General features: G+C 42.4%; 1 protein-coding gene across 9 annotated transcripts; it reads left to right on the top strand.

Annotated features, from left to right (window-relative positions):
* The first annotated feature begins 16 nt into the window (after positions 1 to 16).
* On the top strand, positions 17 to 23384 carry ADGRF4 (adhesion G protein-coupled receptor F4). 9 transcript variants are annotated; one of them, XR_005030975.2, is made up of 11 exons: positions 27 to 266; positions 8442 to 8552; positions 9440 to 9494; positions 11928 to 12079; positions 13284 to 13535; positions 14397 to 15776; positions 17795 to 17836; positions 18261 to 18320; positions 19784 to 19840; positions 20367 to 20445; positions 22655 to 23384. XR_005030975.2 is itself a non-coding variant. In XM_036916424.2 (10 exons), exons 2-9 carry the CDS (start codon positions 8454 to 8456, stop codon positions 19835 to 19837), a joined length of 2094 nt encoding a protein of 697 aa, XP_036772319.2. In that variant the 5' UTR covers positions 27 to 266; positions 8442 to 8453; the 3' UTR covers positions 19838 to 19840; positions 22655 to 23384. The 9 variants fall into 9 exon arrangements, 6 of the variants coding, with proteins under 6 accessions (XP_057349745.1, XP_036772322.2, XP_036772319.2 ...); XR_008994281.1 differs by lacking the exon at positions 20367 to 20445 and adding an exon at positions 20095 to 20366; XR_008994282.1 differs by lacking the exon at positions 18261 to 18320 and having other exon boundaries at positions 26 to 266.
* The last annotated feature ends 1621 nt before the right edge of the window (positions 23385 to 25005 follow it).

The following is a 25005-nucleotide window of genomic DNA, read 5'->3' as shown; positions in this document are numbered from 1 at the left end:
GATGGCCCCATTGTAGAGTGAATCACAGACTTACACAAGCCTCGAAAGCCCGAGCAGTGTTACAGTTCTCAGATTGCCTTCTCTCAACAAGCGGCTGGTTTGCACTGGGGCCTCCCGGACTTCCTTTCAAAAAATGGAGAAGTGGGATTGCAGCTGCTGAAACGGGCCCATGGGAGGTGTGAGGGCTGGCACGCGTGATGGTGGGGCCCTGAGGTGGGGTGCTCAGTGCTGACCTTCCCGCTGGGCGGCCAGATCCCCCGGACGCGGTGAGTACACGGGCCACACCGGCGCCTCTGTGCTCCTGAAGACAGGATTGCTTTTGCATATGTTCCAGAATGGGGAACATGTGTCATTTCTGGTGGTATTTTCTGGAATGCTTGAATCTGCAATACCTTCCCTAACATTATTTAGGAATTGGCAAGCTCCAGGTTGAAGTATTTCCTAAGTTTCTTTTGCATTTGTTTTTCTTTAAAAAGTCATTTGTCAGAAACTAATTGCTCACCCCTAGGTGTGAAAAGGCAAAGCACCTTGTCAGACAATTAGACTCTGTTCTCCCGATGTCCTTTTGCTTGATAAATTGGATGAGCAAAGTAGCTTTCAAGGCACTTCCTTCAGGCCGAATGTTTTTTATAGAGCATTCTTTAGTAGTTTTTTCTTTCAGTGAGGCTGACAAAGCTGTCCTTATACCACCTTAAAAGAAAACATTTCCTCCAGTTAACTGCTGAAACTTTGTTGCAAAGGCATCGCCCCTCATTCTGAGCAGCCGGTAGTATGCCATCTGGTGGCCTATATCCCTTACCCTCTGAGGGCAATTGTGGGAACTGTAAAGTGTGCATAATAAGGTGCTTTTTTTTCTTTTTTTAAGCGTTAGCCATCCAGTGAGCTTTCTGTGTGGACCATAGCAATTGCCTGGTATATCAATTTCTTTAAAATCTTGATAGAAGTATCAAGATAGTTGGTGAGATGCTAGATGTTTTTCCAGCTCTGAAATTATGTGATTCTTCAAACTTACCAGAATTTGAATCCAGACTGCAATTTTCAGAAAGGATATTGAGCTACAAAGAGACTGGCTAGAAGCCATCTGAAATAGCCCAGGAAAAGAGGTTTCTGATTCTAATACATCTTTTATATGTTTCTTTCCCCATAGGCTCTTTAGGAAGCAGCTCATCCATGGCAGGGGAGGGTAAGAGTGACTGAACGCACTCTTTTATTGAGGCCAAGAAACACACAAACAACTTGTTTCATCCTCTGACTCTATAATCAGAGTTCTAATTATGCAGTGGAGTAGATGGAAAATATGGTTGTGAAATCAGGCTGAGGGAAACAAAATGTACCTGCGCACACACACCACGCCTAAAAATGTGGGTCACCCAACTCTAAGTTCCTTGCCCTCCAGCTAACCTTTCTGATCCAGGGGTTGCCATCAGTAGGATTGGTCAAGGAGTGTGAGGTGAGTTGCCACCCAGAAGGCTCGCCAACCAGTGAGAACAGGCCCGCCCTCTGGCCATTGGGTGAAATTTCAGTGGCGAGGAACCCTGGGAAAGTGACCGCGTAGTTTATAAACACTCCCATCCAGCTTACCTTCGGGGGTTTTGCATGAAGAGGTCTGAGAGATGATGCGGGAAGACACATTCCTTTCTGACCTACTGGAGTTACAGTTCCCGGGCTCTACCTTTAAAAACTCCTTTGAGACCCCGGATGCCCACCATTCAGACAGGTGGGGACTGCCCCAGTCCATGGGACTCAACTCCTGCAGCTCTACCTAGCGCGCAACAGAAATAAACTCCAAGACCCAGGCAGCATAGCTGTGTTTTTGAATTCAACTCATTCAGAAACCCAGCTCTAAGTTACTGGAAAGATGAGACAAGTAGAAAACGGTATTTAAGAACAGCCAGGGCCTTCTGTGTGTGTCCAGGGAAAGAGTGTTCTATGAGTTCCGACTTTGTGGAGACTGGAAAGAGATGCTTGCCCTGCCGTGCCCGTGGCCGGCATCACTAATGTGGCATGACGTTGTTCCTAGCTGAACCCAGATGGGAGCTTGCAGTCCTTTTTCACATAAGGCTCCAGATAGTACAGCAGAGAGGTCCGTAGGAGGCTGGGAACATTTTTACTTAATTTGCTCAATTCCAAAATTATTTAGGGTTGGAAATATGCTTGCCTGTTTCTCTTACGGTAGAAAAGATGCTTTGTGATTTTAAAATAAAAACTTCAGAAGCTGGCTGGCATCATTCTCTTCAAGGGGATGATTCACTTCTTCATTTATTTATCCAGCAAATGTTTACTGAGTGTCTATTATGTACCTAATACTCAGCTGGGGTGGAGAAATATCCCTCCTATCCAATGACAACCTGATTTTTTTTTTTTTGTCTGTTCCATTATACGTGACCTAATGTCTCTCAGCTCCAGGGCTAAGAGCACCAAGCCTTGAGCTCTGCTGATCCCATGTCAATAGGGCTTAGGGTGCAGGTGGTGGTATGGGGGGCACCTGTTGCTGTGGATTCACTGGGGAGGTGGATTCTGAGACATTTTCCCTCTGGGGCTATAGTGTCTATCTACATTCTCCTGTAAGCCTACAAGGCCAGCAAATACTATTTTCCTCTCTCTCCCTGAAGTAATCACTCCATCAGAGCAGGGAGTCTGGTCTCCCTTTCAGCAGCCTAGAACTGCTATCAAGTGCAAAACAGAGGAGGATTATAGTGGGTAATTCACAGTTCTAAGGATGCAGAGAGAGGTGGGTTGTGGAAGCAGGGAGGGACTTGTGACATCACTTTTCTAGTTCTCGAGAAGCTACTATTCCACGTGGCTTGTTGCTATTATCTCTGAAATAAGTCATCTTTCAGGCCCTTTGGGAACAAGTTGTGGAGCCGCCTTCACTGGGTGACCATTGCAGAAGCTGGAGGGAATTTATCAATGTCAGAAAACTCTTTATTTGCTGAATTACCACAGAGAGCCACAGGCAGGAGTGCTTTCGCACTGTGTTTTCTCTTCTCCTTTTTTATTTTCCATTTCTGAGTCTATTCTCCCTCCCTTGTGATTGCCCCAAACTTCTAGTGGTCACGCCATCCATGCCTGCCTTCTCTCACCCCTCCACCCTGAGGGTCCCACTTCAGGAGAGTTCTGACTCCTTTCGTGGGTGAGATGACGTGTCAGCTGCCTCTGCTCAGGGTTCTCTGCAGCCTGGATGGTTACCGTCTAATGGGCCACTTCAGGTCCTGGTGTGAGTGACTTACAGGAGCTTCCCTAAGGTATTAGTGCAGGGACTGGCATGTTGTAGGTGCCCAAGAAATGCATGTGGAGGCTGAGTCAGGATAAACAAATGTGTTCCCAGGTAACATATTGTCCTTGAAGAGCAGCCTTACATTGCCTCAAAATGCTTTTGAGGATCAAGTAAAATTGATAAAATCGAGGTGAAATAGTCTTTTCACTGCAGAAATTCTCAGAATCTTTGCTATGCCTGTGTGCATGAGTAAGTGGCTACAGGGGTTGGTGCTGGTGCACATTGTTTCCCAAACTGATCTGACCATGGAGCCCCTTCATCTTTCACAAGACTAGAGTTCTGCAGAAACCCATTTCAGGGCACAATACCTTGAGCAAATACAATACACATCAAACCCTTTATTGTTTGTCTCCTAAGTGCAAAGCGTGTAGACTTCCTGAATTCATAGAACTTTTAAGTCAGTGTATACAAGTGTCCTTAATGTTAAGTTTTTCTTACATCCTTTTCTTCTTTGACTTTCAGCGCCTGCTACAAACTGCTGGCAAACAACTGGTAGCCCCTGGGCCTCAATCCCAGGCATAAATATGTATTTTCACAGGTCTGTCAGGATGGCTGCTCACTCTTTTCATTTCTTCCCCTACCGGGTATGGGTCTTGATTTAAAAAGCTAGCAACAGTTCTTCCCAACAAAATGTTCTTCTGCCACTGTACCCAAGTGGTTTATAGAACTATGGAATTTATGAAGACACATAGTTTTGTTGATAAACTGAACACACTGTGTAGAACCAGGAGTTAATGCATGGTATAAAGGTAATTGAATTGTACTGGATGCAGAAACCTCTGGATTCTCCACGTGGGACAGGACCCGGCTTTGACTCCAACTGTTCTTCACTAGGAACTAGTAAGCCCCGGGGCCAGGCTAGTTGTCCTTGATGAGGTTCACACCTGAAAGCTGCTTCTATCCGGATTGTCCATGTTTTGCTGATGTTCTTCTGGACAGTCCCTTCTCTTCTTGTCACATTTAATTGAATGTTCAGATTTTGTGTCCTTGTTCTTTTCTTTTCCTCATTCATTCAAGAGATAACTTCCTACCAGCAGACACGGTGCTGGGTGTTGGAGAGGTACTTCATTCGTACTTTCAGAAGTTATTTAGTTTGGAATTATGCAAAAGTCAAAGTTCACCTTAATTGTTAAGTCTTTCTCAGTGGTGGATCTAAGAAAGTGTGCTTCTTCCATTCTGTTCTGTAAAATATCAACCTCTGATTAGGAATTATACTGGCAATGCTTCTTTTTATTTTTTTAATCCTCCATTTTTAGAGCCCTTAGGCACTGCTCATTGTCTGCTCTGCAGAGTACTCTGGCTTTTGGCTTTAGCCAACAACTGAATTCTGGTGCGAGGGATCTCAGTTAACTCCTCTGTTGAGAAGAGAAACAACCCAACTGGGACTAACTTGAAAACAATCTAACTGGGTGCAAATAAGACTGTTATGACTCCTCCTGGGTAGCACCATTAAACATTCTCACCCCCACACTTACAGAAATTGAAGGCAGTTTGCCATATAATTATCATACAATGGTATGTTGGCTACATATAGCAGACAATAATAACAGAAATGATCAAGGAGCAAATTAATTAACCAAAACCCTCTAAAAAGCCAAATGTGTTCAGTTCAAAGTTTGTATTTCTTATCACTTTACCTGTAATGTCATATTGCATGTTAGACTTTCTGCTTAGGAAAATTTTTCTTAGTTTATATGAATACATGAAATGTATCACTATTTTATAGCATTCCACAAACAGCTTAGTGATCTGCGGAGAATGCTGTGACTATTAGATCTTTTATTCCCTGGACACTCTCAGGAACTGTCAACTTAGAAGCCCTTACACTGGTCAGGGGAACATTTTTGGACCCCCTACATCGCATCCCATCACTATGCCAAAGCTGACTTTCTTCCAGCAAGATTATCTGTAAGCAAAGTTCCTATATTAAAAACTGGACAGTAAAAGTGACCCTTCTCCTGAAGCCTTAGATAGTAGGCATTTTCATGTGTAAATGCTTCGCTTTAGCTGGTCTTCCCCCATTTAACTGTGCATTTCAAACCATGTCCTCTAGGTGGAAGAGAATTGCATTTACCGTCAACATCAGACCTATTATTTGGTCCTAATGGAGGTATCTTTTCTCTCTGACACAGGTACCTTTGGAAAGAGAGTTCAATAGAATTGTAAAGTGTAGCAAAGAGAAAGAGCACAGTAACCACTTTAGTGGGAGAAGTGAACAATTTCCAACTTGATAATGACAATGACTCTTATAGTCTGCATTTCTGTTTTTCAAAGTGCAGGTTATAATCCATTAGAGGATTGTGAATTCAGTTTAGTGGGTGGCAACTAACTTTGGAGAGAATGTCAGAGAGAATAGAGTAGAATACAAAAATGTATGGGAATAGCAGTGTCTTGTTTGTAGGTAGGAAGGATAGGTATTTTTACACAGCATTTTAAAAATATAAAAATATGTGTTTGTTCAGTGTTATATATGTACACCTATATATGGATACATATGTATGCTTATACCTGGAGTCACAATGTAAGGTATGTTTCTTACTGTGTCACAGTCAAAGATTGTTTTGAAAGCCACAAGTGTATATATGGATACATTTAAGACAATTTACAGTGGTTCTTCTGGTACTTTTGTTATGATCCATTAAAAGTCCATCCTAAACAATACTCACATTGCAAATTGCTTAGCATATCCATCCACCAATTTGCTGCATACCTGAGAACACCTTTACATTCACACAGGTAGGATCATGAATTACACACATGCATCCCAACACCTCTGCAAACCCGTTACCCAACTCTGCTTGTCATCCTGCCGTGTTCCCCTTCCCCTGCTCAGACTTGCTCTACAAGAGGAGAGTATAAATCAAAATAATTTTCCCCTGCTCACTGGGAAGGAACCCAAAGACAATTTTGAACTCAAAGACAATTTAGAAACCTTTCTGTAAGTGCCTGCGGCTTGTCGTGTCAGTGGAAGGGCTCACTGGTGTCATGAAAGTCCACCCAGCAAGGGTTCGATCCCAGACCAGTGAGTTTTGTTGGCTCACTGGCCACAGATTGCCTCAGAACCTAGATGGACAAGAATTAGTTCGTCTCCATTAGAGCACAAGGGGATTTATGTTTGCTAAGGGCTCAGGTTCTGCCTGGCCTTGTTCACGAGATGCAATGTGCAGATGATCTCTGTTCTCACTATTGGCTTGACTTGTCTGTGTCCCCCGGTGGACATCCTTTATGCAAACAGTGGTAACTTTTATTTCCATACACCCAGCATCTGGTACAGTTTCTGGTAAATAGGAGGTACTTGATAAATGTTGGTTGGTAGAATGAATGATCATCCTGCATTTTATGAAATGGATGAGAAAACAGGTTCAGAAAGGGTCCAACAGTTCATTAATAGCAGAAATATGATTACAACTTAGGCATTGCTGACTCTGAAGTCCATATTTTCACTTTGTTGCATCTGCACTAGCAGGAAAATCACTCCAAGGAACTTTCTTACCAATCATGGTCTTAATTACCACTATCTTATTAAAACAGTCTGATGATGATGCTCATGATGCTGCTGACGAATTTCAACTGTTGTAAGGATACTTCCTTGGAGATTTGATTTGGAAAGGTGGAACCAGCACGAAAAAGGCCTTAGCACAAGAAAAAAAAAGTGTGACTACATGTGGTGATGGATGTTAACTAGACTCTTAGAGTGATCATTTTGCAATACATACAAATATGGAATCATTGTGTTGTATACTTGAAACTAATATAATGTTATGTGTCAATTATGTCTCAATAAAAAAAGAAAAAGGCAAGAAGCAGAATATGGCAAAAGAATGGAGAGTTGTCTTCTAGTGCGTCTAGTTTCTCTGTGCAGTAGTTGATTCCTCTAAAGGGGGAGTCTCGGTGCTTCCAGTAGCAGACAATAGTGGGTATTCATTTCACTTTAAGTGACTTGACTCCATAAGCCTACAGAGACAGTGCACCAGAGGGAAGTGGTTCTTAATTGGGGGTGATTTTCCCCCCAGAGTGCATTTGGTGATGTCTGGGGACATTTTTTGTTTTCACAACTGCGGAGGGAGCTGCTCCCGGCATCTACTGGGTGGAGGCCAGGGCCGGCTGCTAAACATCCCACAGTTCACAGGACAGCCCCCAGAAGCAAAGACTTATCCAGCCCAAAATGTTAATAGCACCACAGCTGAGAGACTCTGCTATAGAGACTGGCTCTCCGTGTGGACCATCCGGCTGGAACTCTCGGCTCCATCACTTTTTATCTCAGTGACTTTGGCTCATAGTTGTTCAATGCTTTATACCTTAGTTTTTCCATTGATAAAATGAAGACAGGAATAGAAACTTCCATCATATTATTAAATGAGTTAATGCAGAGAAAGCACTAGAACAGTGATTGGCAAATAGGAGTTCTTGATAAGTGTTTGTCTTGCCAATGGGTTTTATCCCTGGGCAAGTTGACTATTGGTTCAATGAGACCCAAAAATGACAATGGAACGTTCTTGGGGTGAAATATTTTATACCTAATTTTATTCCCATGGTGGCAGGTCAATCACTAGAATCCTGTCCACTCAGAGAGAGTCTGCACACAGCAAGCCTGTCTCTGTCTCCGGGCCTCTCTGTCCCCACAGCCATCTCAGCCTGTCCTCGGCACTGCCACCACTCCAGCCTCTGCTCTCCTGCAGCTATGCAGCTGTGCAGCCGTGCCACCATATCGCCCAGAGCACTGGGCAGGGCTCTTCATATAGAGTCAATAGCAACATATTGCCCACACGTGTGTAGTGAGCTAACCAGGTTGGCTAATCAGGGCCAGGTGATAACCCTGGCCATAGGAACCTTCACTTTATCCACAGTGTTACTATTAAAGAAACTTGTGGATCAAATAATAAGAAATGATACTTTGGTGAACATACATCTTTCCCAGTGCTTCTGTCATGCCTTTTTATTATTTTCAGAAAGGTCAACAGTTGATAGAAAGTCTTTCCTTTTGTACATTTTAGCTGGTTTGGAAGTAGATATTTGTGTCCTTTCTTGGGACAGGTTGTTTGGTGTGTGTATCTCCGAGTGCCCAGTGGGGTCACTAAGTACTAGGTGCGTCTGCTAAGTCTTGTGTTGGTTTTGTGGTGTTATCACCTCCAGCCGGATCCATCCTCCTTCACTTCTATTGCAGGTGAAGATCCTAATGTGTGAAAAAATGAAGTCCCAGTTGACCACGATTTGCTGTTTAATGTTATTTCTGGCCACGGAGTGTTCTCACTCCAGATCCAAGATCCAAATAAAAGTAAGTTTGATCCATTCTTAGGTGGTCTCATGAGAAATCTGTCAGTAGTCCTAGATGGCTAAATTTATGACAAATAACAGGTCATTTGAGAGAAATTTTCAGATGACTTGAGATGACTCTCATTTTCTAAAGAATGGAGCAAAGAAAAGTTGAGGGGTAGCTGGGACTGCAACACCGTATTTTCACGGTACAACAGGATGCAGCCATATGGTGGAAAAGTCACTTTGCAAGTCACAGAGGATGTGGACAGGCAGCTGTTGAGAGGAGGAAGATTAGCCTGACAGTCCAGCAATTTTGGTTAAGACCTGATCTTTGCTTCTTGTTACTTACACAAGATGCTTCAATTCTCTGAGTCTTAATTTCCTTATCTATAACATGAAGGGTGTTTTTTTTCTTTTACACAGTCTTTATAGTTATTTGTAGCTACAAAACAGTCCGTGGTTCTATTATTGTAACTTAGTGATTATTCCCAGTGTCTGCTCATCTCTTCCTCCTCAGGGATATATAGTATCTGGTGGACACCATTAGCTCCTTTCATAGTTACAGGTAATACAGGCAGAGAACAGCTTAGTGCTATAATTGCCATCTCTGGGTTCTGCCTGGATACTTAAACTTCCCCACCTAGGAACCCAGTCCACTGACCTGACCTTCAGAGCCCCAGTGACCAGTGTCAGTGTCCTGCCTTCATCGAGGACAGTGTGTTCTTGGTCTTGCTCACATCATGTTTCCTTCAGCAAGTTCCTGCTCTCTCAGCTTGTGGACCTGCTGCAGTTGTCTTCCTAGTTCTGAACACATTCTCTCTTCACATCGATAGAGAACCTTTAAGTTGAATTGAGAGAGAGGAGAGTTCCACATAAAGAGGACCTTTGGGGATTTCTGTTTTACAGGAGGGATATAACCATCAGCGTCCTGAAGAGAAACCCAAGGCTGAAAGTATACAAGGTATGTGGCTACAGAACAGTCGTCTTTTTTTGGAAAGGAAGGGCATTGATATTGCAAGCGCATCCCCAGACCACAAGCTTTCAAACAGGATAATAATGTTTAATCAGTTCTCGATGTTTATCAGTAGTGAGATTTTCTTACAATTACACCAGGATCCATGGCATAGGCAGTGAAGCAAGCTGGCAAATATTCAAATGTGTTCTGGAATGGAAGACAAGTATGCATTTTAAAACCTAAAAAAGAAATGTGTGGACTAATGAGCTAATATGAAGCAGAAGAGGGAAGAGAACAGGATCTATTCATTCCTTCATTCAAAGTTATTTTTAGGATGCTTAAATGTATGTAACAGTCTGGTGCTGAGAAGTCTACTGAAATGATGTAAGATAGGTATTACATTGGCAAGACTGGATACTCTCAAGAAGTGGAAAATAAACTCTGGAGGTAACCATTAATAGTAAGACAGCGAGATCATGCTATTCTCCCCCAATCAGTAGGGATAACTGGATTCAGCATGAACTGGCCAAGTGTATTTTTGGCAGCAAAAACATCTCTGCAGAGATGTGGAATTGAGGAAGGAGAAAGATAGTCAACATTTATTGAGCATTTATTGCAACATTGATCTAAGTGCTCTGCAAGATGTTGCCTCATTCAATGTTTGTGACAAGACTATGTCACCACCTCCAAACTATATATAGATGAAAAAATTGAGAGGCACTCAGTCTGAATAACTTACAAAAACTGATACACCTGATTAGATGTCAAAAAAAGATGCAAACCCACTTGTTTCCTTTATCCATGAATGGAGGCACCCTAGAGTTGTCCAAGCCATAAATATAGGTGCACTCCTTGCCTTACAGCTATTGGTCACCTCATCTTATTGTCTTCAGCACCTTCATACTTCTTTTCTTCAGCATTGTCTACTTCTTTCCATTCCATTGTCACTATCCTAAGGCAATTCTTCCTGGGAGTGGTTTGACAGCTTCATTCTTGGGCGCCCTGCCTCAATTCAATCTACTCTACCCATGGGCCAAATTAGGCCTGCCACCAGTTTTTATAAATAAAGTTTTATTGGAAGACAGCCATGCCCAGTCATTTACATAGCATGTTTGGCTGCTCTAATGCTGCAAAGACAGAGTTAAGTAGTTGCAGCAGAGACTATATAGCCCAGAAAGTTGAAAATATTTATTTCCTGGCTAGAGTTGTCCTACTTAGTGAATAAAAATATAGGATGACTGATTAAACTTAAATTTCAGATAAACAATGAATCAAATTGCATGGGTCATACAGACACCAAAAATCTATTCATTCTTCCACTGAACACATTCAGTTGATCCTCATTATCTGTGGATTCTGCATTTTCAAATTCTCTTGCTCATTGAAATCTATTTGTAACCTCTACATCAATACTCACGGTGCTTTCTGGATCATTCACACCTGCTCAGAATAGCAAAAAAGTTGAGTCAGTGAAGGTGCACATTTCCGGCTGAACAAGGTGGCCCTCTGCCTTCTTGTTCCAGTTCTCTCCTACTGTATGCAAGTGTTTTAGTACCACATGTTATGTCCTTTTATGCTTTCTGTGGGTGATTTTGCTGTTTCAAATGGCCCCCAAGTACCATTCTAAAGTGCTATTTTGTGTCTCTAAGAAGGCTATGATGTGCCTTACGGAGAAAATATGTACGTTAGATAAGCATTGTTCATGTGCTGTCATGAGTTATAGTGTTGTTAACTTATAGTGCTCTTGATTGTGAGTTCCATGTTAGTGAATCAACAAGATGTGTTAAATGAGCTGTCTTCAAATAGAAACACACATAAAACAAGCTTGTATATTGATTGATGAATGGCAGTGTTGTGAGCAGAAGCTTGAAGGAACCTAACCTTGCATTTCCCCTGGGAGCAATAACTAAGTACTTGCTAATTCAGTGTTTGTGGTGGAGGCTTCATAAAACGTAACTACTCCAAATGAGAATTGACTGTATTTGAAGATAAAATTAACATTTAATTGGCTTTCTTGTATTTTATCTGGACACCCTCTTTATCTGGTCCTTTACAGAAGATTTACTGATGACCCCTCTATGCTATTGTTCATTATCCCTTCCAAAACAAATCCAGCCATGTTTTCTGGTAATCCACATACGAACACAGCATTCAAGGTCCTTCACAACTTGACCACTGCCTTCCGTTCTATCCTCATCTCTTGCTACTGCAGATGCTCTGAACTAGCCTTTCTGAGTGACCTGTGAACCCTCCTTTCCATGAGCTATTCATGCTGCCTAGACGTGAGCTTTACAACCTGCCTGGTGGGCTTTAGTTGTTGCTGGGAATTCTGTTCAATGTCACCACCTCTAGGAAGCAATCCCCAAACCCCCAGAATAAGTTAGATGCCCTGCCAGAGTGGGGAAATGCTAATTAGGCTTCTCTCTTTTTCCTTTTCAGAGAAATGCCATGGACATTGTACCGCTTCTTCCAACTGCAGCCAGTCCTGTGCTCAGCACTTTCGTGGAGAAATAGGATTTACATGTCATCAAAACAAGTGGCAAAAATCAACTGAAACCTGTACAAGCCTTTCCATGGAAGCACTCTTTAAGGTGATGTGTTTGCATATTATTGGCTTCAGGAGACAATTTCTTAGGAGGTGGTGAAATCATTTTTAGTGTGTTCTGTTCAGTGTAACAGTAAGTCTCAGATCTCGATTTAGGAAAATCTACAGAGTGTATTAAATTTGTCTCTTCCCATTTCTTCCTTACCCAAACTCTCAGGTACCCTCCTTTCCCCATTCTCTCTCTTTCTCCTTCTCAGAATCTTTTCTCAAAAAAAGATCTGAAACTCATTTACACAATGGTAAATACTTAGAGGTTGAAGTTACAGCTCTAAAGAAGGATTTGCGTGCCTATTGTGCTAATCAATTAATCAGCTAAATGTGTCTAGAATCAAATACATTGTGATATCTTTTTCTAATACTTCACTTGACCAAAGGAAAAGAGAGATCTGTGACTTGAGACTAGAAATCCAATGAATAGAACAAATCTCAGTTAAAATGACCATAACCTGTCTTATATTCTTTCACATAATTTTTTCATTTCCTTCTACCTTCTCTCCAACCTTGTAGAAGCACATAGATTTCTGCATTTCGTAAAAATTTAGTAGTAGTTTTATAAAGGGATTGTCAGTGGTGTCTGTCACTTAGCCTAGGTTCTCATGTAGAAGTCCTTGCAACAAGAGTGGAATTCAAAAGTTAATTAAATGAAGTAAATTATTGCTTTAACCTATCCAAAGTCACATTTTGGGGGATTTGAGGGAAAAGTATGAGGAAATGGACAATTAACTTCTTCTAATCAGTGAACTCTAAAACTTTTTGAAATTGCAATTCTTAAGCACTCTGTGTTTGACCACCCATCTCCAAAAACCACTCCCCTCTGCCCTTATATTCCATGTAACTCCTCTTCAAAAAAACACTTAAAATAATTAGATAGATTCTGTTTCTAGAATTTCTCCCCATCTCTGGAGAAAACTGTCTTTCTGGAATACTTGATTTAAGAAACACTGTCCTGAAAGCAAATTCCAATGGGACAGGTCAGTATCCTCATCTCTGAGGGAATTTTGGTAGCATCTCCTGCCTGTCTGTGACCCCATCTTACTCTCTCCGTGGTGCTCAGCAACTAATCCCTTTTTTAGGTCCATTTGTTTCTTCATCTCCTTTCCCCACATGGATTATTTGTGCCTTTAGCTCCTTCAGTCTGACACCTGTTAAGTCATTAATTATTTTTGAATGACACATTTTAAAAAAAACAGGACTCAGATAGTGCATCACGCCTTTCCGTAGCAGCAGCATCTATACCTCTGCACATTCTTGACTTTCAAGCTCCAGCCCCCATCGGGAGTGTCTCTCAAGGAATCCGCAAGCACTGCCCCGTTGATTACGCCTGCATAGTCGATGCTGTGAAATCATCAGAAGCCACATCTGGAAATATCGCCTTTATAGTGGAGTTATTAAGAAATATTTCTACAGACTTGTCTGATAATGTTACCCAAGAGAAAATGAAGGTATTCTTTGTTAACCTGACCGTGTTTTTTTTTTTAATCTTGCATTTTAACAGTTTCAGATGTACTTGTCAGGGTAAAAACTGTAACAGCCACAGCAACCACAGAAACAATAATAATTTCATCTCAGTTTTGCATATTGAGTCACTCTAGTTTATGGGGTTTTTTTTCAAGAAGTTAGAGCATTTTCTATCCGTGTTTTGTATGGAGTTAGTATTTTCAAGAAAATATCACATAGAGAGGGCTGTGAGCAAGACTGTGCTTTCTCTAGTGTTTCCCAGATTTCATTCTGTAGAACAAAATGGTTCTGAGAAATGTTAACAGATGTTCCATTTTTAAAAGGAGGATCCATACATAGCACAGCAGATGTAGGAACTCTGGGTTAAGCAAAGTAAAGCAGGGTTCCTTATGGCAGGATGTCTCTGAGTTTTAATGTGTTTGATGAACTTTGACGCTCTGTATAAGAGTGAGGAACAGAGGCATATGGGATCCAGGGTTTCTCAAACTTAGGTCATGGTAGAATCTACCCCCAGCTCATTCCATTAAACAATCTTTAGGTTCTCAGGGGAAACTTGGGTTATACAGACGGCAGTTTGGGATTGTGACTCTGGGCACATAATAAAGCAAGTTCTTTATCTGTGATGCTTTCTCTTTTCTCTTAGTATTTTCCTCTATTTTTTGCATTCTCATACTTTTCTTCCCTTTCTGAAGGCTTGCTAGTATGAGACTCTAACAGTGCATCTGAAAAGAAAAATGTCAAAGAAGATCAGCTTATTCGATCTTTAGAAATTTCAGACTTCAGAAACCAACTTTGTGCAACGCTGTGTAAAGCCTGACCCGAGTGTCCACCTCTCTCTTTTGCAGAGCTACAGCAAAGTGGCCAGCCACATTCTTGACCCCGCAGCCATTTCAAACTGGGCTTTCATTCCAGACAAAAATGCCAGCTCAGATTTGTTACAGTCAGTGAATTTGTTTGCTGGGCAACTCAGCATCCAAAATGAATCAGAGAACATTGTGGACGAATTCTTCATTCAGACGAAAGGGTTTTACATCAACCACGATACCTCAGAGAAGAGTTTCAATTTCTCCATGAGCATGAACAATGCAAGAGAAGGTGTCTTAGGAATGATAGAAATTCCCAGGCATGAGCTGCAGACGTTGCCACCAAATGCATCCCAAGCCATCAGCGTAGCTTTTCCCACCTTGGGGGCAGTTCTGAAAGAAGCGCACTTGGAAAATGTGAGTCTTCCCAGGCCAGTAAATGGTCTGATTCTTTCCGTGATTTTGCCAGACAGATTGAAGCAGATCTTACTCACCTTTGAGAAGATCAACAGATCCCGGAATTCCAGGGCCCAGTGTGTTGGCTGGCACTCCAGAAAAAGGAGGTGGGATGAGAATGTGTGTGAAACGATGTTGGAAACCATGGACAAAGTGAAATGCCAGTGTAACTACACTAGTATGATGATGTCTTTTTCCATTCTGATGTCCCCCAAATCTATAGACGATAAAGTCCTGGACTATATCACCTACATTGGGCTCAGCATCTCCATCCTTAGCTTGATTCTTTGCCTGCTCATTGAAGCCACTGTGTGGTCCCGGGTGGTTGTGACAGAGATATCATACATGCGTCACATGTGCATCGTGAACATCGCTGTATCGCTCTTGACGGCTAATGTGTGGTTCATCATAGCCTCTAACTTTAACAAGAAGGCTCCGGATGACCACTGGTGTGTTGCAGTGACATTTTTCAGCCACTTTTTCTACCTCTCTGTGTTCTTCTGGATGCTCTTTAAAGCACTGCTCATCCTCTATGGAATATTGGTCATTTTCCGGAGGATGATGAAGTCCTGTATGATTGCCATTGGCTTTGCCGTTGGCTATGGGTGCCCGCTGGTCATTGCTGTCACCACAGTTGCTGTCACAGTGCCAAAGAAAGGCTACGTGAGACCTGATGCCTGTTGGCTTAACTGGGACAATACCAAGGCACTCTTAGCCTTTGCCATCCCAGCTTTGGTCACTGTGGCTGTGAACCTTACCGTAGTTATTGTCGTTGCTCTCAACACTCAGAGGCCCTCGATTGGCAGTTCCAAGTCTCAGGATGTAGCTGTAATGATGAGGATCAGCAAAAATGTTGCCATCCTCACCCCACTGCTGGGACTGACCTGGGGTTTTGGAATAGCCACCCTCATAGAAGGCACTTCCTTGATTTTTCACATCATCTTTGCCTTGCTTAATGCTTTCCAGGTAAGTGCAATAGGGAGACTTATATTATCATTAACGTTAGCTGTGACATCTCTTACCCTATTAAGTGTCAAATTGGATTTGAATGATCAGGCTGGTTAGGTGGACTCTCCTTCCCTCTCTCCTCACAGACCCTCCTGTATCCTTCCTACACTGTCAATGTCAGAAGAAGTTGACCTTCACACATAGAGAAATAGTCTTTGGTCAGGGATGCGAGAGGTTACACTCAGATGTTAATGCTTCAAAACAGGCACAATTTTTATCTTCTCTCAAGTAGTTTGGGAACTCAGTGAAACGACAGCCATTCTCCATAGTATGAAGCGATGGCCCTCGCCATTCTCTTTGGATGTTAACCAGTCAGGAGTTCTCATACCTCTTCTCTGCTATTCCCTGTGAAGTAAATGTAGGTTGTTATTCACTGAAATGGATCTTGCCACCTGATACCTGATCTTAGAAATATCCCTTTTCTCTGGGCTTCAATCTCCTCATTGGTAAGATAAAGATATGGATCTACAATAATCTCTTTTGCTTTTATGGTTCTAACTTACTTGGTTTGGCAAGGTTGTCTCTCTGAAGATTGTTTCATGACATTTTGGCTGCTGAATTTGCCCTCTTGGGAAGCAGTCACTAACCAGCTGCCTTCCATACCTATGGGTGATAGCAAATTTGGCAAGCTCAGATTTTTAATTATGTTTTTAATCAGGGGTTGGCAAACTATGGCCTACTGCCTGTTTTTGTAAATAGTTTTATTGGAACAAGGCCATACTAATTTGTTTATATTTTGCCTATGGCTTCTTTGCAAAGCTGAGTAGCTGTAACAGAGACTGTATAGCCTGTAAAGCCTAAAATGTTTATTATCTGGTTCTTTGCAGAAAAATTTTTCCAACCACTGCTTTAAATAATATTAATATAACAGCTTAATAAAGCAGCAAAGTATTCCTTTTAACATGTCACTATAACTATTACTCTATTTAAAAATGTATAACAAAAAATAAAGCAGAATTTTAAGAGATGCCAACTCAGATCAAGTATATATCTTATTCATAGTTCTTAAACAACTATGGAGAACATTTATTCCACTCTTTCTCTTGCACAAACTTTAAAGAGAACTGCTTTTTTTTTTTTTTGGAAATCAAAAGCTCTTGGACTCATATAAATCTCCCCAAGTCTTGAAGATAATTTAGTGACTAATTATCTCATCCTATTTTTTTACTTTGCAACTTAATTAAATCACAGCAAATTTTGTTCTGTTTTTTTCAGATCATTTCTTTTTCTCTTTTCTTGACAGAAAAATACGAAAACACTTCTAGTTAGATGCACTCTACATAGCAAGCTTTCTCTCTGATTCACATTTTAAAATGTCAGTCCTTTTATTAATATTTCTTCACCATGAAACTATCGTTAGAAACCTAGGCTTCCCTCCAATCCCATGGAGGGATCCAGATTTTTCTTGGACCTCAACTCCCAGCATTTAAAAAGATTGACTATTAGTTATTGTGATTTTATAGGTGACCAAATAATTTAAATTTGAAGAGGCCCTGGCCTTATAGATCTCTGTAGTTTTCTCTCTTTTATGCATAAAATTCTTCCACCAGCTCAGAGACCCTGAGTATCTATTTTTTCACTTTTAACTCCAACCAAAAAGAGACTAGAATACTAGTTTAATTCTCTCAAAATACCTTTCATGATCACCACTTTGAACTACAAGATTCTGTGTCACATATTACCATCATCAAAAGTAAGAATATGTCCTTAATATTTGGGAAGATGGTACACAGATTTAGTAAGGTTCGCATTTGATAAATATCAATCATTCCCATGCACAGACCTGAAGGTGATCCTTTTCCTTTGAGGCACACTTAAAGAAATGATTTGCCAATGCATTTTTATCTGAATCAGTAGAAGCTGATGTTTCTAACATCCAATAACTCTCCTAGAAGGATCTAGAAGAGTGGTATTAAAATAACCTGGGATATTGTTTGCAAAACTGTTTTTCATACTTGTATTGAATTTTGCCACAGGGGTTCTTCATCTTGTTGTTTGGAATCATTATGGATCACAAGGTAATTTGAATTTGTTTCACTCATTGTACACGATTTGCATGTGTCTGAGGGAAGGAAGAAGGTGGAGCAGCTTTGATCAGAGAGCCTGGTCCAGGGGAGCTGGGTTTGTCGGGGGTGGTTGAGGCATCAGTTCTGAGGAAGAAAGGAGAAAACTGTGCCTTCTCATTTCCTGCACTTTATCAAGTCAGCAGCAGGCTGTGTGTGTTAGGCGGTGAGAAGAGTAGAAACCACAATCAGAATTTTAATCTTAAACCTAAATCTAGTTATAACTATACTTCAACTTCCATCCAAGCCTTACAATTTGCCAAGCACTGTGCTAAGCCATCTCATGCTGCTTCTGCCAGCGTTGCTGGTCTTAAAGGTTCAGGGCACAGGTCTCGGGTTTGAGGATGTTGTCATTTCCTTACTGTCATTGCTTCTTTAGATAAGAGATGCTTTGAGGGTGAGGATGACTTCATTGAAGGGGAGATCAAGGGCAGCGGAGGTAAGCCTCTCCCTTTCAGTCTCAATACTGGAGGGGCGGCGTCTTCAGCAGAGTTATGAAGAAAACATTACAGCTTAGTATTCAGGATTTGTTAGCAAAGAGAATCATTAGGGCATACCTTCAGTCCTTCATTTCTTCATCCAACAAATGTGGAGTATCCCACTAAAGTTTAAGGACAGTAGAATATATCCCAAGAGAATTTTCCACATTGGATGTCTTTCAACTTCACAGGTAGACCATTGAGATGGGACAACATGAACCCACGAACATAGATTCATAAAAAATGTGAGAACTGAGAAATGAGAGATGACTTAGATATGAGATTCGAGTTCAACCTTGTCATTTTATAGGCAAGGAAACCAAGGCCCACGGTACTTAAGAGATTTGCCTAGAGCCACCCAGCGAATCATGGGCACTAGCATTCCCCTTGCTCAGGACTCCTCAGTAAACCACACTCCCTGGATTGAAGTATCTGTCCAGTAGTCTCCCCTCATCCACAGTTCTGCTTTCTGTGGTCAACCGCGGTCCAGAAGCAGATGATCTTTTTTTCTGGCTTCTGGTCAGAAGGTCGGCAGTAGGCTACCCCTATGTCGCAATGCCTACCACAATCCCCTCACTTCATCTCCTCATGTAGGCATTTTATTACCTCATGTCATCCCAGAAGAAGGGTGAGTACAGCACAATAAGATATTTTGAGGGAGAGAGACCACATTCCCATAACTCTTGCAACAATATATTATTACAATTGTTTTCTATTATTATTTTGTCAAGTCCTTCTGTGCCTAATTTACTAACAGGTATGTATATAGGAAAAATAATGTATATAGGGTTCAGTACTACCTGCAGCTTCACACATCCAGCTGGGGATCTTGGAATGTATCCCTCATGCATAAAGGGGGATGACTATTCTTATTGATCTTGAAGATGACTTCTGACCAAGCTATTAGTACTTTAAGGTCCCCATTAAAATTGCCACCATTGCTACATTAATTAGAAAGAAGTCATTTACCAAACCAACAGTTTCTCAGTATAATTCTTTTAAAAATAAACAGAAACTTTGTGGACATTTTGAAAGTCAGCATTATAGTTAGCTAGTATTGATCGTGACTTTTAGCACCATAGGTCATCGATTCGAAGATAGGCATTTTCTACACTTTTTAACATTTCTGAAACTGGAATACATCTTATAATCAATGGCATGTCATGGTTTAATTGTCAAATTGTGTTTTTTTTTTTGTTAGTGGAACATAAAAATAACAATGTAGCTTCCCATGTCAGATTCAGTGAAATACATTAATTTAATTCTGGGTAGCTGTGTCAACTTGGGTACTACTCTTCATGTTTCCATTTTCACTTGTTTATCTCTAGGCAGGCGTATTCATAAATATAAATATATGTGCATTTTTGTTAATCCGCTACTCGCTGACATCACTGTTATCTTCCCTCGCCACCACCCCACTTAGAATGCTTCGTTAAACCCAAACAACGGATCTAAGTTAACGCATCGTGGAGGATGACACGTGAGTATTAGAAGGCCCAAAGAGAAGCCCCACTTGCTGGTTGTGGAAAACCCCTCAGTGTTCTTGTGAGCACACTATGGCCTGCTGTGTGACATGGGAGTGAGGGGGGAAGGGAACAGGTGGATGTATCTTTCAGAGAATGGAAACTTCTTCTTTGCCCAGAGCACAAATGAAAATTACACACAGCTTTGAAATCTATGTCATCTCAGGTTATGTGACAGAATCTTAAGCACCCTTTCCTTTCCTGTCCTCAGGGAGAGGATGAGGTCATCACACCTGCACAGATATGGGAGGCACCCTTGCGGTCCACAGCACTCACACACCTAATTCCGTCTTGTTGGCGTGTGGTGACACTTACCATAGCCTCGTTGTTGAGACGGAAGACTTAGTGGATTGAAATCACAAAGCAAGAAGCCCGACTCTCCCTAATGAAGTCGGAGCCCACAGTCATTCCTAAGCAGGAGTGGGTGGAGTTGTGGCAAATTAATTGCCTACCAACCAACCTCTGAGTCATATTTCTACACAGGTGAGCTCAGAGGAAAACAAATATTAGGCAGCCATGAAGGGGAGAATAAGTCACGAAATGGCAGTCAGAAGCCTGAGAGGTAACAGGAGTGTTTGGGCAGGGGTGATCGACCTTAGAGTGGGTTGTCTGGGAGAGGTTTCATGGCCTTTCTGTATGGATACAGATGAATATCAGGCTTTTTTTTTTTAACACCATCTGGCAGCAGGCACATCCCCTTTTGCATTCCTTCCCTTTCTGAGTCACGGCCCATATATTAGACAATGGGGCAAAGCAAAGGGTTGGAACAATCATGGAATCAAAGGCATTCCGAGTTGGAAGAACCCTTAGGATCCTCCTTTGTTACAGATTCTGCAAACCTGATGTTGCGGGGGTGTGGGACAGTGGTGCCTGGGGTCTCAGGGGGAGTGGGGAGAAAGAGCTTTGTCGTATACATTGAGTGGCACGTGTAAGGGGCTGGGAAAACAGAGGAAAACACAAGCATAGCATTCTTAATGAATCACCTTCATATTTTTATATTAGAACTTTACAAAGGGGAAGAGAGGGTACAGTAGAAATTTTAAAAGGTTAGCCCTCCCAAACTTTGCCCATCTCCTTGTCCACAGGGTTCTTCTGTGGTGGAACATCACTATAGCATTTCCTGATTAGTCACTCATCAAGAGGTAGCCCAGATGACCTATTAAAGCTAACCTTCCATGAAGATGACCTGTTTCAGAAATGAGACTGTCTCAGGTGGAGGAGGCCTCACCTCCTGGGGACACTATCCAGCCATTCTAGAGAAGAGAAGCATGGCTGGGGTTTTATCTCCAGCGAGTTGGGTTTTATCACCAGCTAATATGTGGTTAACTGTAGTAAAAGTTGGACACAATCAGTAGAATCCAAGATCAGAATTGGGAACATGCACAAGCTTAGCCTGGTATCAGGGGCAAGCGGAGGAAGGAGGTGGGAACGCAGTAACAACTCTCCCCGGAGAAGTTTTCGCCACATACGTCACCTTTCAGCTTCTATTTTTGAACCTAGAGGTGGAGGATGACCTGGGGATTGCATTCTTTCTGCATATCCTCTGTAGGTGGCCCTGTGCCTATTGACGTTTCTAACTGGGGCTGTGCTTTTTCCATCTGGACACATGTGGCATCAGAGGGGGTCGGGAGCAGCAGCTGGCACGGGGGCAGACCATGTTGGGGGTCCAAGAACTTAGACGACAGTGACAGGGAATTCACAGTACATGAATGAGAGCTGGCAGCGTGAGGGTGGTCTTTCTGCAGAGAGAGGGGCTCTCCAGCCTCGTGGTTTAGAGCAGAATTACAGCTCAGTGACCCAGGGTGTTCGGTAAGGGCAAGGCAGGGTTGAACCCAAGCAGGGCTAAACCCCTGGGGAAGGCAGGATTTCAGCCCTTAAATCAGAATACACAATCGAAGACTGATGGGGTTTCAGGAGGTAGGCAGAATTCCACTGGAGAAAAAGGGGATAGGAAATGAGAATTGGACCTGCAGAGACTTGAGACTTTGGCCAGTAGTGTGAAAGCTTCTCATATCCCAATGACCTGATGAGGGATTTCTCTTAGAAAAAAGGTCAAAACAGGTTTGTCAGAAGGTCCTGGGGTCAGGGAAGGACTGCAGACTGGTGAAAACAGGGACGTTGCTTTAGACGTAGATTCTAAATGGGGGGAATCCCAGCAGGGGAGGGAGGGGGAGAGCGTATGGGGCCACGGCTGCACAGCGCCCTCTGCTGTTCACATGAAGGGCTGGCCTCTAACTTCAACCAAACAAGGCCTGCTTTACCCTGAGTGATTTCAGGATCACCAGGAAAACTCTACAATCTCTTCGTGTATTTGTCTATGTCCAAAACTCACTTAAAGGGTATGGAACTCTTCATTCCACAGGGAGAAATGAGACCGATTGAACAAACACCCCAAGAGAAGCAACACGGTGTTCTATGTAAAGCTGTAATCCAGAGCGAAGGAGTCGTTCTGGAGACAAGCTCAGAGAGAGGAGCAGGCAGAGGGCCCTGAGCACCGAGTTGAGAGGGGAGGGAGCAGCACGAAGAAGGCACAGGGCCCAGGAAAATACAGCTGGGGGAATAGCCTTCCTACTGTGAGACCTTGAGGAAATTGCTCAGTGCCTCTGTGCCTCCATTCCCTCATCTGTAAAGCAAGGCTACTAACAGCCTCCTGGGATGGTTTCAGGATGGTTTCAATGAGCTACCACTTTTAGGAACTCATCAAATAGTGCCTGGCCCCAATGCCTGCTGTGCTTCTTACTGTAAACCAATGTTTCAACCATTTTGCCTAGGCTGACCCACTCCTCAAGGATGGTCCAAGTCCTGGACTGAGCTTTGTGGTCCAGAAGGAGGCTGGAAGGCAGGGCCAGTCATGCTTCCTCGGAAAACTTCCTCTTCCTGCCAAGAGTGACACCTGTGCTCCCAGTGTGAAAGTGTTTGCTGAGGACAAAGCGAGGATCAGCATTGGTGACTGACCCTTTGGCCTCCCCATGACCTGCCAGAGCCTGGCTTCTTGAGCAGCCTTGGCAAGATGAGGACAGCAAATCATTTTGTGACCTCCTTGCCAAGCTGGGGCTGTGGCGGCCCTACTAGACTTGGTCTGCTTTCACTCCGAGCCCTGCTCTGTGGCTCCACAGGTCCAGTCACCCATTCCTGCATGGATCCTGGGTGCTCTAGGGGACAGGAGCCAGACCCAGGGGTAGGGTTGCGGGTGGGACTGGAGGCTCGGGTGTCAGGAGAAACACTGAATCTATTTTGTAGACCTTAAGTCTTGGTAGGGTCCCTCAAGATAAAGAAAAGAATTAAAATAAGAGGACTTGTTAATATGATTATTATTTTAGTCTGTTTTAGACTTTGAGGAAAATAATTTAGCTCCCAGGACCTTGGTTTCCTCATTTGTGAAACAAGGAAAATATTCTTGTAGGTATTATTATGTGCATATGTGTGTGTTAAAATAACTATGTAGAGAAAGATTCTGATTGTTATTTTAGAAATAAAAATGAAAATATTTGCCTTTCACAACTTGCTCATGTGTGAGCTCATTCAAGATGGCCATCCCCCTCCTGGGTATCAACGCTGTTATCAATCTACCTCCACCTGCTGAGCAGACCCACAGGAGCCCAGAAGTGCATTCCTACCATGTGCTTAGAAAGCAAGAACCTAGAATATTTGGCAAGTAGCACTACTGTCTTTCAAAGACGTTTAGTGACATTTCTATTGCCGGTTTGGTTTTAGAAAGCAAGCCAGTCAGTAGGGCTGAAGCTGGCTGTGCAGGGGTGGGTAGAGCAATTTGAACAAAGCAGATGCCATAAAGGCCATTCAGTCACCTCTCTTTCACAAACACATGAGTTCCTCTTCACAAGCTGCTTTCAAAACCTTTAGTACCAGTAGGCTAGAGACAGCTGGGGAATGGTTTCAAAAGTAATAATGATTTAAGTGAAATAAATGATTAAGTGGAATAATTACTAAGTGAAAAATTGCCATCAATTTGAACTTATGCTCCTCTCATAAAATTAAAATACATTGTTTATAGTGAGGGACATGAACCTAATGTCTAAATTTATAAAATTTCCTGAGCATTAATATATTGACCCATATTTTCTTCCTGGTTCTTGCTACTAAAAAAACTTTTTGTTCTCTCAACCTCCATGATCTAGACATTTCCTAAGCTGTCTGTCTTTTTAGTGCCTTTTCAGGGAAATATGATGTTGAAAGTAGCCAGTTCTACAATAGCAGAGCTATATATTCCTAAAAATCACTGCGATAAAAACCACAGAAATTAGGGGAAAAATGGGATTAGAGATATAATATGTGAGCATCCAGACATGAACCTTAGGTAGAAATACCTTAGCCCTGAGCAACTCCCCTTAAAGATGAATTTTTTTCTGCAGAATTTTTCCCTCCTGGTAATTCTCATTTTTAGGCACAACTCAATGACTCTGTGGTGGTAGTCCCATTGAGAAATCCATTTTTCCCATGCATTCTGTGGCCAGGTGGTAGTTTATAATCTCTTGCCCCTTTTCCACATCCTATTCAAGTCCATTTAGAGGTGTGGCTAAAAAAGTTTGCATTGCAAACAGCAGGGGTGGGTGGCTTTTACCTGGCGTCTGGTTTCCCAGCCCAGCTCTTGAAGAGGTAACACTCTACTCAGGGACAGGGGTGCTGGTGTCCAAAGAGATACAAGATCTTTGGGAAACAGTCAGTTGAGGGTGGCCCCACTAAAAGCGGTAACCAGAGAATGGAACACTTGCCCCTCTGCCAAACTTCCTCTGGGAGGAGGCCTGCTGAGGCTGAAGACAGGGCAGCGTATGAGGAGCCAGCAAAGGAAAAGGTGTTGCTGATAAACGAGGAGTGTTGGGACTCATTAAACAGGAAATGATCCAGTTACAGAAGATACTTTAAGACATGGCTAGAACCTTTATTCAGGCGTATAAAAGGACTATAAAATTCAGGGAGTGAGGGCCAGGAACATCTTAGCCTCAGGTCTGGGGCTTTGGGGATGGAGTAAGGCAGGCAGGACTGGGGTTTGGCTCTGTAATGCTGTTCATACAGAGCAGGGTGGCCCAGGGGGAAGAAGACAGGTTTTGGAGACAGCCAGATGTGTGTTTTACTTCTGTCCTTCCCTCGTTCTAGTTAAGATGAC

This window comes from Manis pentadactyla, chromosome 16, assembly GCF_030020395.1.
Source record: "Manis pentadactyla isolate mManPen7 chromosome 16, mManPen7.hap1, whole genome shotgun sequence".
Classification (NCBI taxonomy): Eukaryota; Metazoa; Chordata; class Mammalia; order Pholidota; family Manidae; genus Manis; species Manis pentadactyla.
The sequence above is the reverse complement of the archived record's forward strand: the minus strand, read 5'-3'. Positions and strand labels throughout refer to the sequence as shown.

Bases quoted from the DNA above. Each gene is read 5' to 3' on its own strand.
- ADGRF4 (XM_036916424.2), top strand. From the start codon at position 8,454: ATGTGTGAAAAAATGAAGTCCCAGTTGACCACGATTTGCTGTTTAATG. The intron at 9,495-11,927 runs GTATGTGGCTAC...TTTCCTTTTCAG, and splicing joins CAAGGCTGAAAGTATACAAG to AGAAATGCCATGGACATTGT. The intron at 15,777-17,794 runs GTAAGTGCAATA...ATTTTGCCACAG, and splicing joins CCTTGCTTAATGCTTTCCAG to GGGTTCTTCATCTTGTTGTT.